This window comes from Meles meles, chromosome 14, assembly GCF_922984935.1.
Source record: "Meles meles chromosome 14, mMelMel3.1 paternal haplotype, whole genome shotgun sequence".
NCBI lineage: Eukaryota > Metazoa > Chordata > Mammalia > Carnivora > Mustelidae > Meles > Meles meles.
In genome coordinates this window covers 85,403,789-85,416,340 of record NC_060079.1, presented here as the reverse complement: position 1 = coordinate 85,416,340, position 12,552 = coordinate 85,403,789, and the positions used below count along the sequence as shown (strand labels likewise).

General features: G+C 63.7%; 1 protein-coding gene across 6 annotated transcripts in view; it reads right to left on the bottom strand.

Annotated features, from left to right (window-relative positions):
- ATP11A (ATPase phospholipid transporting 11A) overlaps positions 1 to 12,552 on the bottom strand; it is a 109,371-nt gene that overhangs the window by 53,141 nt on the left and 43,678 nt on the right. For all 6 annotated transcript variants that reach the window (XR_006814872.1, XM_045977938.1, XM_045977940.1 and 3 more), the window contains exon 2: positions 1,152 to 1,274. Coding sequence is in view for 5 of the 6 variants with exons in the window: in XM_045977938.1 (XP_045833894.1) it covers positions 1,152 to 1,274 (123 nt within the window). In the remaining variant the exon portion in view is untranslated. The remainder of the gene's footprint in view (positions 1 to 1,151; positions 1,275 to 12,552) is intronic.

The following is a 12,552-nucleotide window of genomic DNA, read 5'->3' as shown; positions in this document are numbered from 1 at the left end:
GACATGCCTCCCCGATTCTCCATGCATCCGAACGGCACAGGAGCTGATTTTTCAGAAATGTGTCTGGGCCTCCCTGTCTGTGTCGGGCACACCGGGGACATGGTCTTCAGCGCGCCCCACCAGAGACCACGTCTGGTCCGCACAGGTCACCGCAGCACCCCCCACCTCGGGAAGGTCCTGCTCAGCCGCGTCTCCTGGCACGGATCCCTCTGGGCGACCACGTACCACGCGCATCACATGGGATTTCTGTGGCGAGCAGCCCGCTTGTCCACGTGGACCATCACTGTCACTGATTTTCCACCGCAGTTTTAAATAAAATCCATTTAACAAAACAGTCTCGAAGAACAAGGTGTTTCTCGAGGATTCTCAAGCTCAGCACCACCTTCGATAGTCTCTGAGGACTTGAGTAAGTCGACCACACGCACCTAGACACGTGCGGCAGCCACGTACGGACTTAGTGGGCCCGCCACACGGGGGTGTGTGTCTGGGGACCCCGCGTGGGGTCTGTGCACACCGCAGGCGAGGGACACGGAGCTATGTGTGCACGCCTTCGTGGACACGTGGGTGTGTCCACCTAAAGGGAAAGTTCTCCAAAATCTGGAAACCCGTCATCTACCTTTTTGTTCAGAGCCGACTAGTGACTTCTGCAACCATCCCGGAGAGCCGCGGAGCGGTGACCCCGCGAGGGTGGGAAGTACACCTCTGTGTCCCCGCGCTTGGTCAAGGAGAACATGCGGGGCACGTGAGTGACCACACTCCTATCACGGCCTTCCTGTGGCATTCACGACACGACCGTCCATGCCCAGTGTCCCCGATTACAAGGGGCCGACACACACCTGCTGCACCAGAGACACTCGGTGTTGTCTCTGCAGAGGGGGAGACCCTGGCCGGGGGTGGCCTGGGAGGGGCACGTGGTCAGAGGGCAAATACGTCCGTGGCCTTCCATGTCCATGGCATCGTTAAAGAGACGTGAAGGGAAGGGAAGCTCACAGGACGCATGTCTCACCAGCTGTGGGGACAAGCCACGGGACGAGTGGATGCCAACCCCAGCACTCGTGTGGGGCAGCGGCCGCGGCGACGGCCCAGGAGCAGAGCGGGAAACCAGCATCCCCAGAGGGCCCAAGGAGACAAGGTCCCAGACAAAAGCTCACCTTGGAGGAGACGATTCTGTTGTCGGGGTGCCTCTGCGGGATGTAGGCCTCAGCACCTGGGGGGGGCTCCTTGTGCCCCACGTAGATGGTCCGGCTGTCCACCCAGTTCTCTTCTCCGGCACACTGTGGAGACAGAGTGGCATTAGTGGGGAGGCCGTTGCTCCCGGAGCGCTGGCTGGGACGCAGCCTCACCCGCACGGCCTGCCCAGGCCGGGGCGCCCCGGTCCCACTCAACCCCCACGGGTGCGTTCCCCAGGGAACCGGGCTGAGCGGGCGGTCTGTTCGCCCAAGGAAGCCGGCGGGGAAGCCCCTCCAAGCTGGTCGTCAGGGGAAAGGACACGGCGGGGCTCCAAGCAGACAGCGCGCAGCACGATCCCGGGCTCCCAACACGGGAGAGCAGCTGTCTGACCCCCGGGAGCAGCTGTCTGACCCCTGGGAGCAGCTGTCCGACCTCCAGGAGCAGCTGTCTGACCCCCGGGAGCAGCTGTCTGACTCCCACGAGCAGGTCTCGAAGGAGAGGGTGAGGCTGTGTGCGCGGACAGCACCATGGGCTCCCGGCTTCCGCTCGAGGCTTCTGCCGGGGAGCGAGGCAGCTGCGGACTGACCCAGCTTCCTATCGGTCAAAAGGTCGTGTCCATGAGGCCATGGTCTTCTGACCCGAAAAGTCTTTACACTCGTCCAACCCTGTGCTGTCAACACAAAAGAGGCAAGACACCACAGTGACAGACGAAAGCTAAGATGAAGCCTCGCGCAGGCCCAGCTCAGGGTCCCGGCCTCCTGTCTGGGCAGCCCGCTGGGCTCTGGGACACGGGGGAGGAGAGCCGGTCAGTGTCAACAGGACAGGGAGAAGGTGGGTCAGATCAAGCTCGGGCCCAAGAGTCCCTGATCACAAGCCTCAGGCAGCTCCACGGGCCCGAGGGCAGCACCGCAGCGCCGCTGTTGACACGAAAGAGCACGATATGCGGGAGCCCGGGGTCTCCCGTCTCCGCCGTTTGCTGTGCCCACCCCCCGTGGGTCAGGGAGCCCTCACCCCAGCGTGAACTCAGGACAGCCTGGCCGCGCCTGGGTTGGTGTTTTCGCTCACACGCCATGGGTCTGCCCGTTGCCACCTTCTTGGGGTCAGGAGCGTCTGGGCGCGCCCCCGGCACACGTGCACATTCCCTCAGGCAACACCATCTCTGGGCCTCCCATCAGGGCCGGGCTTTGCGAGACGCCGGTACAGACGAAGGGCAGAGACCAAGACGGTCTCTGTAACTCCAGCCATGTGTCCGGACACACTTGGCGGGGACGCGAGAAACGCAGGATCCCTGGCAGAGAACGGGCTGGCCCGTCAGCGGCAGGATCCAGGAGCCCGTGGCCCTACAGGAACCCAGCGCCCCGAAGGCCAGGCCACACCTGAGCCAGGACATGCCCCCGCCACCGCCCCACGCCCCTTCCTGCTGCCTTCCCATTTTGGGGGTGCTCACGAAGCGCCTCGTAAGAGCACCACATGTCAGTCTCTGGAGCCCCAATTCCCCTTTGTTTCTCAGGACACAGCCAAAGGCTTCCACCCTGCTGCTTGCAAACTTACGTTGAAGGAGAATAAACGGTGAAGGAACCAGAAGAAGAAAGAAGAGATAAAAACAGCTTTTAGTACAAAAATGAAAATCCTGAAGACCTTTGTCCAGCCACTGGCTTTCGGCCCCAACCCTGACTACGGACGCATCAGCCCCCCCCACGGGGCAGCCGCGGCACCCACTGTGTCCGGACGGGTCCCCATCTCTATGGAGGCAGCGTCGGAACGAATGCTATCAAGGCCAACCCACACCCTCCACACCATCCAGCGGACGCCCGCTGTTTAAGCGTAATCACGGGACACCTCAAATATGACCACACGGGCAGTGACAATTACCACCTGCAGGATGACACCACAGAGTCACCGAGCACCAACCAGCAGTTGGCCTTGCTAAGTCATCGCAACAACAAATCCACTTGGGGAGGAACCCCATACGTCCCGGGTGAGCGCTCGGCCCCATGGTAGGACACTACCATCCTGCCGTTCCCTGGGACAGAGAGAAGCCACCAGCTTCCAGAAGGCCCCTTGCTCCCGGGACCAGGGACCACTCAGTAGACTCGAAGGCCTTCGGTGAACTCTGCTTCCAGCGGACTCTGCTTACCACACAGTCAGCGTCATGGGGTCCAGGGAAGGACCCCCAGGAAGGATATGCCCCAAGGTCAGGACCTTACAGGGCATCCCACACACGCTCCTGACAAGCAGCCAGCGTCTCCGGGTTCAGATCCAGACTGAGGCGAGTTTGCATGACGTTCTCTGCACCCATGTCCAGCTCTAAGAGGAGACTAAAACCAGACGTGCAAGGTGTGGGGAGACCCCTACCCACAAGGCTCCCCCGAGCGCCCCCATCACGCGTGAATCCCGCAGCGGACGGGCTCTGTGGCTGCGGACACGTCGCTCAGCGCTCGCTCCTGCGTCCAACCTTGTCCGCGGGATTCTGCTTCTCTGTCCGAGAAGCGGCGAAAACAAACTCATCAGCGCTGATTGTAAGACTTCATGACCTCACCAGTCCTGAGCCAGACACCAGTCCCCCGGTCTGCGTCCAGCGGCGGCGCCCACGGAAAGGCATCACTCGCTCTGAGCTGCAGCGTGACCGCGTGGGTCTTCACAAAACCCCCGAGGCCGGGAGGACAGCGACACCAGCCTCTGTTGTTAGGGATTCATCTCAGACTGGACCAGCGATGACGCCCGACACGGCCTCCATGATGCACGCCCTGGAGCGCCGGGGACGGCCAGGGGCACGCATCCCCCACGCAGGGCTGAAGCTGCCCCCGATGGCTCCTGCCCAGCTCCCAGCGGCCCCAGAGGACGGCTCCCGCGCCCCCCACGGCTGGCACCACGTCCAAACAGAAGTGGACACCTGTCCCGTGGGAACGCGCCCAAGCGCTCTCTGGCCGCCAAGATGCAAACCCAGGGCCACGCCGGCACCACTCGATGGCCTCCCGTCACTCACGAGGGGAGGCAGCGTGGCGGGCGCGTTCCCAACCCGTCGGACTCACATAGAGGAGGAAGGAGTCGTCCTTATCGTCACGTGAGGGAAACTGTCACATACAGAAACAAGGAAACACGCAAAAAAGACGGCGGCTGACGGGGGAAGGCCTGGCAGGGCACTCGGCGGGTGGCTGGCACCATTTCCCAGGAGGAACCACAGATAAGGAGGCGGTTCAGGCAACGAGCAAGATCAGCACCGAGCAGACCCCACGGGCACTGTGGCTCCATCTCCTGACCCGACAAGCCCACCCGCGGGTCCGAGTGTGGACGATGCCGTCCCCAGAGTGACGGTATGATTCCCGCAGGCCGCACGGCTCGGAGGGCTGTCGGAGCGGGGAATGAACCCCCTACCTCTGTCCCAGGGCAAAGGAACCTGCAAACACGGTCGTTCCACTAACTCACACGGCACGTTTCTGTCCTCTCTGAAAAGATCCAGGCGGACGGTCGGGTTCACGGTGATGGACTGTGTCCCACTCCTGAGTCACCGTGTAAACGGAATCTAACCCAGGAGAGGAGCAGAAGCGACTCTGCGGACAGCGAGCGCACGTTCACGCAGCAAACCCTGCCTCCTCCCCGTCTGGTCCCGATGGCGCCGCCGACTCTCACGTGGCTGACAGTCCCGTCCGCGCAGAGGACTCAGTGACCGTCCGCGCAGACTGTCAGGCGGCAGCCACGTCGCATTCACCATGCACAGGAGCCCCAGGGGACACGCTCACGCGCCCCGGGCGGCGAGGATGGGCAAGTGTGGGGAGCCGGGCCTCTCGTCCCGGGCGGGAACGTGGCGTGGTGCAGCTGCCGTGGGAGGTCGCCGCGGCTTCCTAGAAGCGTGAGCACATGGTCGCCACACGGCCCAGCGGTCCCAGCGCTCGGCGCGCCCAAGAGCAGTGGAAGCAGCCGTCCACGTCCCTGCAGGCACACGCGTGCTCCCCGCGGCCGCGCTCACAACAGCCGGCACATCCATCGGCTGACTGACAAGGCCGGTCCACCTGCGTCACGGAGGCCCTACTTGGCACAAGGACACAGGCTACGGCACAGGGAAGCGGGAAATCACACGGAAAGGACAGAAGCGGAGACAGGAGGCCCCGTGTTGCGGGTTCCGTTCACGTGCAATGCCCAGGACAGGCCAATCCGCAGGGACCGTGCCGGCCAGCGGCTCGGCGAGTGGTCGCTAATGGTGTCGTCTGGGGGAGGCAGCTGTTCTGACTGGGGGTGCAGAGGGTGCACAGCACCGTGAACCTGCTCCAGCGGACACGGCTGCGTCGCACACACGCAAACGCCCTGTGGTAGGCGAGTCCCACCGCACCAGCTACGACAGCTAATCCTGCTTCGTGAGTCGCTGTGTGGTCCAGGCGCACGACATCTCCTCTCATTCCAGCGACACGTTGCGGTCACACAGCTCCCAAGCACACCTGCCATCCGTCCTCGGTTCAGCTCGCCCCCGTTTTCTTGGAGGGAGAGGCCATTCCTGGGTCTGAACCACGTCCCCTTCCCAGTCTCCGCCGGGACTCTAGGACCTGAGATTGAAAGCTCTCGTGTAGCCCTTTCAGGAAGTGAAGGATCCAGCAGGTCCGTGACCGGACAGGACCTCGTGCCGACGTGCATAGTTGCTCCACACTGTCTGCGGGAGGACGATCGGTCGTCCCAGTGACAGGAAGACGTGCGGCCGGTGGGCTCCGCAGGTCCTCGGTGCACCTCTGCCAACAGCAGGCTCAGGCAGGGACCAGGCAACGGCTCGGCTAGGGGGCCTCGGCCACGGCTCCCCGGGCAAGGGCTTCAGAAGCTAAGCTGGACCGCCTCGCCTCAGGATGTCCCTGCAGGCAGAGCTCGCGAGGCTTGGTCAGGGCGAGGCCTCCTCATGGCGGCGGGTGAGCCCCTGACCCGTGTGGGCACCTGCTCACCGGCCCGCTGCAAGCCGACCCGTCGGCAGAAGCCATGGGGGTGGCAGGAGGGGGCAGTGCCAAGCGTGCCCATCAGGCTCCCTTCTGTGACTCTCACAGGACTGCGGGGAGCAACCAGGAAGGACGCCGAGGGCCAGAGCAGGAGCGGGGCCCGCCAAGAGCGGTGTAGGCCGCGGCCCCAGGACCGAGCCTCCTGGAAGACACGGGCAGGCGCGAAGGGAGCGCTGACGGCTGGGAAGAGAACCGTGTGGGCGACCCCAGCCTCCAACAGCCCAGGGGCACCGCAGCAGCCACTCCCAGCCCCCGAGACAGCAGCCCCTCTGAGAAAGAGTCACTGCCAGGAGCCGCGTGACACACGGACGTGGCCCTCGGAACGCCCTGTGGGGCTCCTTGCCTTGGTTCTTCTCTCCTATGGTAGTTTCAACAAAGATCCACCCATCACTGCCTGAGAAGCCCAATCCTGTGTCCGTGGGCATGGCAGCCTGTCCCTCTGGAGTACGGCACTGGTGCTTGGCGGCCGACGGCCTCGGGGACGGGCTGACCACGGGCCACGTTCTCTGTGACCGCCGGTGTCTCTCGCGGTTCTGCGAGATCTGGGGCACAGGCTTGAGTCACTTAGATGCTGACCCTGCTCTCCTGGACGTCTGGGCTGTTCTTCACGGACGTCAGGAGATCCTGCCGCTCATCGGGGAGCGATCCCAAACCAAACCCCAGTGGTCAGGTCACTGGGGGCCTGACCCCAACAGGAAGACGGCAACACGGGCATCGAACGGGGTTCAGTGTTCACTGGCATCGTGGAAATGAAGGACAGGACTATGACCGTACGGCCTCACCCACCACGAAGAGAAAAGGACCAGGAACGGAGCTGTGGCTCTGAGGTCAGGTGGAGCAGGGGACCGCAGATTCTCCGTGCACGATCCTGCCTCCGTCCCCTCCTTCCAGGGACTGTGCCGCGGGGACGAACAAGGGGGGACAACAAGGAACCAGGGAGCCTCCTTTACACAGACACACAGACCTCGGGATGCACCTGGTGGAAGGATGAAGGAGCGTTTGCCGGGAGTGGGCGCGGTAGGCCCCACAGTGTTGGTGGCGGGAGCGCAGGACCTCAGCTCGAAGCTGACCAGGGCCCCCTGAGGTTCCGGGGTCCACCTGGCTCTTGGGACGGCCCCTGCTGGAAGTGGGGCCCCAGCATCGGTGGCCAAGGTTGAAGCTGGTCCTTTTTGGCCAGGGGCTGCACGGCCGTGGGTCCAAGCCATGGGGTCCAGGCAGGGCTGACCCTGTGCCCTCACTGTCACTCCTGGTGTGGGGGGGTGATGCCACCACATGAGGAACTGAAACACAGAGAAAACTACAGAACAGAGAAACAAACCACCAGATTTAAGGAGGGTTAATGGTTTTGCCATAGTTGCACCAGGTGAATTTTTTCCAGAGATTAACGAGAAATACAGATTTCTAATATGCATTTGAAAGTCCTCACTTTCTCCTCCTCCTCAAGATTCTGGACAGCGAGGGAGGCCGAGAAGTCTCGTGTAGGGACCTGGCTGCAGGGGCAGGACCCCGGGGACACGGAGGCCGCCAGGCTCTGCCAACCGGGCGGGTTCAGGGCTGGGGCCCCTCCCGCCGTGCCCCCCAGGGCAGGTCTGTGTCAGGCAGCCGAGGGGGGGAACCCAGCACCCCTGCGGGCGCGGGGAGCGAAGAGGCCGTGCCGCTCACGACGCGTCTTCCCGGCGAACACCCGCCTGGAGGCCGCCGTGCTGCCCTCCAGCTGCCTCTCCTCCTCGGAGACAGGCGCCGCCCTGAGCCGGTTGTAAGATCTGGTTCCCTCACGACGAGCAAAGCGCAGCCTCACGTGTGTATCTGGGCGGGAATCGTGGTTTTACAAAGTTCTGAAAATTATCCCTCCGCAGTGGGGTTCACGCGGGGTCCTGGGGTTCCAACCCGCACATTCGGGCTCTGCCCGGCTCACACTCTCTGGACGGCCCACACAAGCAGGACCAGGAATGTTCCAGAAAGGAAGAAAACAGAAGCGTTACGACAGCGGCCGTATCCCACTGCCGTGCCAGTCACGGGGACAGAGGCAAGGACACAGGCCACCAACTTCCTGATGCTGCTGGCGGCCCCTCGCCGCTGCCCCAGACCGCGCTGTCCCGGACCACAGGGCAGGGAGGGTGACCGCAGGGAAGGCCAGGCGTCACCCCGCCGGCGTCAGAAGCCGCGCCGTGACCAGCCCCCCAGGGCCAGCGCACGGCTCCCCCTTCTTCGCACGGGAACAGGGAGGGCACGGCCACCCACCTGCTCCCGGGAAGCCCATCGCTGGCTCCCAGACTGCCGCGGGCACAGTTAACGTGCCTTTTGAGGGCTGCAGGCACAGGGCAAACGGGCACCAGCCTCTGCAGGGGCCCCGCTGCTGGCTGAGGAGGGGGTGAGCCACAGGCTGGAGCGGGGGCAGGGCTCCAGGGACGAGGAGAAAACACGCAAATCACACTCGTAACACCTGCCATGTGGACGTGGACACACACAGTTCACAGGCGCTCAGCCAGGCTCCGGTTAAGGACACGGGACAAGGGAAGGGCCCTTGTCATCCACCGCGCTCCTGGCACGCAGCATCTGGACGCCACCTTCCTCCTTCAGCCTCAGCAGAGCCCGCCCTTCTGACAATGCTGAAACGGCCAGACACAAGCCTGACTCCCAGGAGCCTCCAAGCCTCATCGCTGCTCCCGCTCCTGCGAACACCAGCTCCCCAACACTTCTCTGGAAAAGGACCCGTGAGCAGGGAACCATCCCTGAGTCGTAGGACCCCAACACAGTCGTGTCAAACTTGCTTCTCCTGTGGACGAGATGCAGGATGTCCAGAACCCCAGACGGGGTCGGGGTCCACAGTGACCGCCGCATGTCCCAGAGCGGGGATCCGAGAGCAGCCTGCGCTCAGCTGCCCCGACGGCTCACCTCCAACACGCCGGCCCACTGCGGCTCTTCTGTTCCACCTAGAAGGGAGCCGGCAGCTTCCACTAGCCCCCCGAGGGCGGGTCCTCAGCCGGTGACCCTCAAAGTCTACGAGCACGGTACGGCCCGGAACAAGATAGCCCAGCGGCGAGGGCCTCTCCCCGATACATCTCCTTCCGCAAGCGCCCTCTGGGGTGTGATCTATTGACTCCTCTTTAGAGACGACGCTCAGAAGCTGGGTGACCCGCCCGCGGGCCAGGGAGCAGCCGGCCTGGAGGCAAGTGTCCAGACTGAGAGACCCAGTCACGAAACGGCCACGGCTCCAGCTCCACAGTGAGCGGTGACTCCCCTCGAAAGGACACTCGTACCGGCTCCGGGATTCCCAGACGCACACGAGGACGAGCGAATCCAAATGCGGGGCAGAAGCCGGCAGCACTGAAGTCCGGACCCCACGGCTGCGGGCACGGGACAGGTCGGACACGGCTGCTGCGGCAGCACCCGGCACACGGGCGTCCGGCTTCTCGAGAAGTCTGCGGAGCTGGACCCGGCCGGCCGGCACGCGGCCGCACACGAAGGGTTCGCACGAAGGAGAAAAGAACGTTCACGTAGCCCTCGCCACGAACCCCCAGTCCTCAGACACCCTGAGATAAATATACTTTAGCACATTTTACTTTCCTTTTTAAGATTTACTTATTTGAGAGAGAGAAAAGGCACACGGGTGGGAAGGTCAGAGGGAGAGACAATCCCAAGCAGGCTGCCGACTGGGCATGGAGCCCCACGACCCTGAGATCGCGACCTGAGCCGAAACCGTGAGGGAGCCTCCCAGGAGCCCGTTTCAGTTCGTGTGAGACCTGCCGGGACCCGCGTACACGCGCAACACGAACACAGAAGCGAGAAGCGTCGGGGACCGGCTGGCACGTGCCTCTGGTTCTGGGCCGCAGGCATGGGCTTCCCGCTCCGGCGCCGCTGCCTGGGGTCTGGGAAGGGCGCCCCGCACCGCCCGCACGTCCTCCGGAGCCCCGGGTGTCCTGGAGAGGCTCAGATGTCATAGGTCTGCGGTCTGTGCGTCACCATGTCAACCTCCCCAAGGGGCCGCGGTTACAACAATGTCCGGAAAGGGGTCCCTCTTCTCCCACCGAGGCACTGTCTTCCAGTCCTCCGGAATCCAGTAGCGGGCGACACAGGGTGGCCCTGGCTTTAACCCACTGCCTGGGACACGCGGTTCCTTCGCCTTGGCCTCCTCCCCCTGACCCCAGCGGGACCCGAACCCTGACCTTGGCACCTCTGACCTCGATACCACAGCAGGCAAGGAGACGTTCCCACCTGTCAGGGGTTAGCAGTTTCCAAAGGAAGGAACATCCCAGAACCAGGTCTAGCGAAATTAGCTTTCCTGGGTTCTGCTAGGACACGGGTAAGGTGAGGCCGGCGTGCCCCCGGCTGGGTGGCCCCCCAGGAGCCCGTGCGGCCAGAAGAACGGCCCACGAGTTCTGCCTCTCACACCAGCTTCTCTTTTTTCTGTTTTTTTTTAAAGATTTTCTTTTCTTTTTTTTAGAAAGAGAGCGAGCGAGCAAGAAAGCACAAGCAGGGGGAGGGGCAGAGGGAGACGCAGACCCCCTCTGAGCAGGGAGCCCGACGCCATCCATCCCAGGACCCCGGGATCCTGAGCTGAGCCGGAGGCAGACGCTTCCCCAGCGGAGCCCCCGGCACCCAGTCGGCTTCTCCTCGTTCCCCCCCCCGGCCAACCTGCAGTTTCGTCTCCTAAGAGACACAGCGAGCACCGTTCACAAACCTCGGTACTTCCCACGCTGCTGAGCCAAATCACGAAGGCGCTGTTGTCTCACTTTCAATCTACACTGTGTCATGGTAATCCCCACCCGCCCGTTTCTCTTCACCGCCGCGTCCTGACAGCAGGCGGGAAGCTCCCGGCCATGCCGACCCGCGGGCCTGCAGGGGCGCAGAGGGCCCGGAGAGAGCGCGCCCTTCGGGGGGAAGAGCCCTGGACAGGCACTGGGGCCGCACTCCCTCCCCGCCAGGCGGACCCCGCGGAGAGAGACGCTCTGTCCCCGCAGCGGAGGGAACAGGCTTGTCTCGGGCTTCGCCTCTTGCCCTCTGCCTCACACCTCTGTTTGGGGGTGGAGACAGGCACGGCCTGGAGGGGGTGGGGTGGCCCGCAGGGGCCGGCACAGACTAGGGGGGACCCGTGGGATGCGGTCCCGCTCATAGGCGACGGCCACCCAAGCCTCCGCTGACGTCGGGTGCCCGCTCACCCAGAGCTGCACAATCCTCGCCCCCGGGCATCAGGGCCGAGTGCAGTCAGGCTGGGGCGATGGGGGCCCGGACCCCGTGTGGGGCCGGAACGTGGGCGTGGGTCGCCCAGAGGGCTCTGCCGGTGCGGACAGACTCACCGGCGAGGGCCGAATGCGAGGGGCCCCCGCCTACCTTAGTGACAAGGACCGCCCCAACCCCGTGCTGTGTTCCCAGGCCTGGCCCAGGACCCACAGGGACCAGCAGGTCGGCACAGAGTCAACCCCACGAAGCGGGAAGGTCACCCGGCTTGTCCACTCAAAAGAGAGGGGAGTGGGGCCAGAACTCACCGGGCGTGCAGCGAGGGGACCCCACGAGGCCCTGGAAACAACGGCTCCAGAGGGAGTCTGAAGACACCGCCACGCGAGCTCAGGCACAGAACGGCGCGCAGCTAAAAGCAGAGCACCGGCTGTATACACCGTCAGCCCCAGCGGCTGGGGGACCAGAGCCGTGGTCACCATGGCCGCCTGCCTGGCGCCCTTCCCAGCAGGCACCAGGTCTAATCTGGGGTCGGAGCGAGGGAGCCCTCACCCCACCACCTGCAAGACGGCGGGAAACTGTCCGACACACAGTCAGGCGACAGGGCGGTGGTGGGCAATGACCGGGAACAGCTCACAGATCTCCGGACTCCGGGGGGACCATGGGACACAGGGGATCCAGGCCAAGCTCCGGGGTACGTGGAAGGTCCCCATGGCTCCCCAAACGTGGCTCACAGCAGGTCTGTACCCTGGATCCAGGAAGGGCCGCCAAACCGGTCATGAGAAGACTAATGACAAGGATTTGAGGAGACATTTCTCCAAGATCCACAAACGGCCAACAGCACGTGGAAAGACGCCCAGCAGTCATCGGAGAAATGAAACCACACCCTCACCCCATGCGAGACCCCGTCAGAGAGACCCGAACACGGTGACCCTGTCTACACGTCACCCCGCGCAAGAGACGCCCACCAAAGAGACCTGAACAATGTGACCTTGTCCACACAGCGCACCTGGAGGGCAAGTCCACAAGCACAGAAGGGAGACCAGGGCGGCCAGGGGCAGGTGGGGAGTGGCTGCCAATGGGGCTGGGTGACGACAACGTTCTCTAAGTCCACGGCGGTGGTGGCCCCATACCTTGGTGAATGTACTAAAAACCACTGAATTGTACCCTTTAAAGAGCTGGGTTTTAGGACATGGGAACTATTTCCCACTGAAGCCGCCGGTTAGTTGTGCCC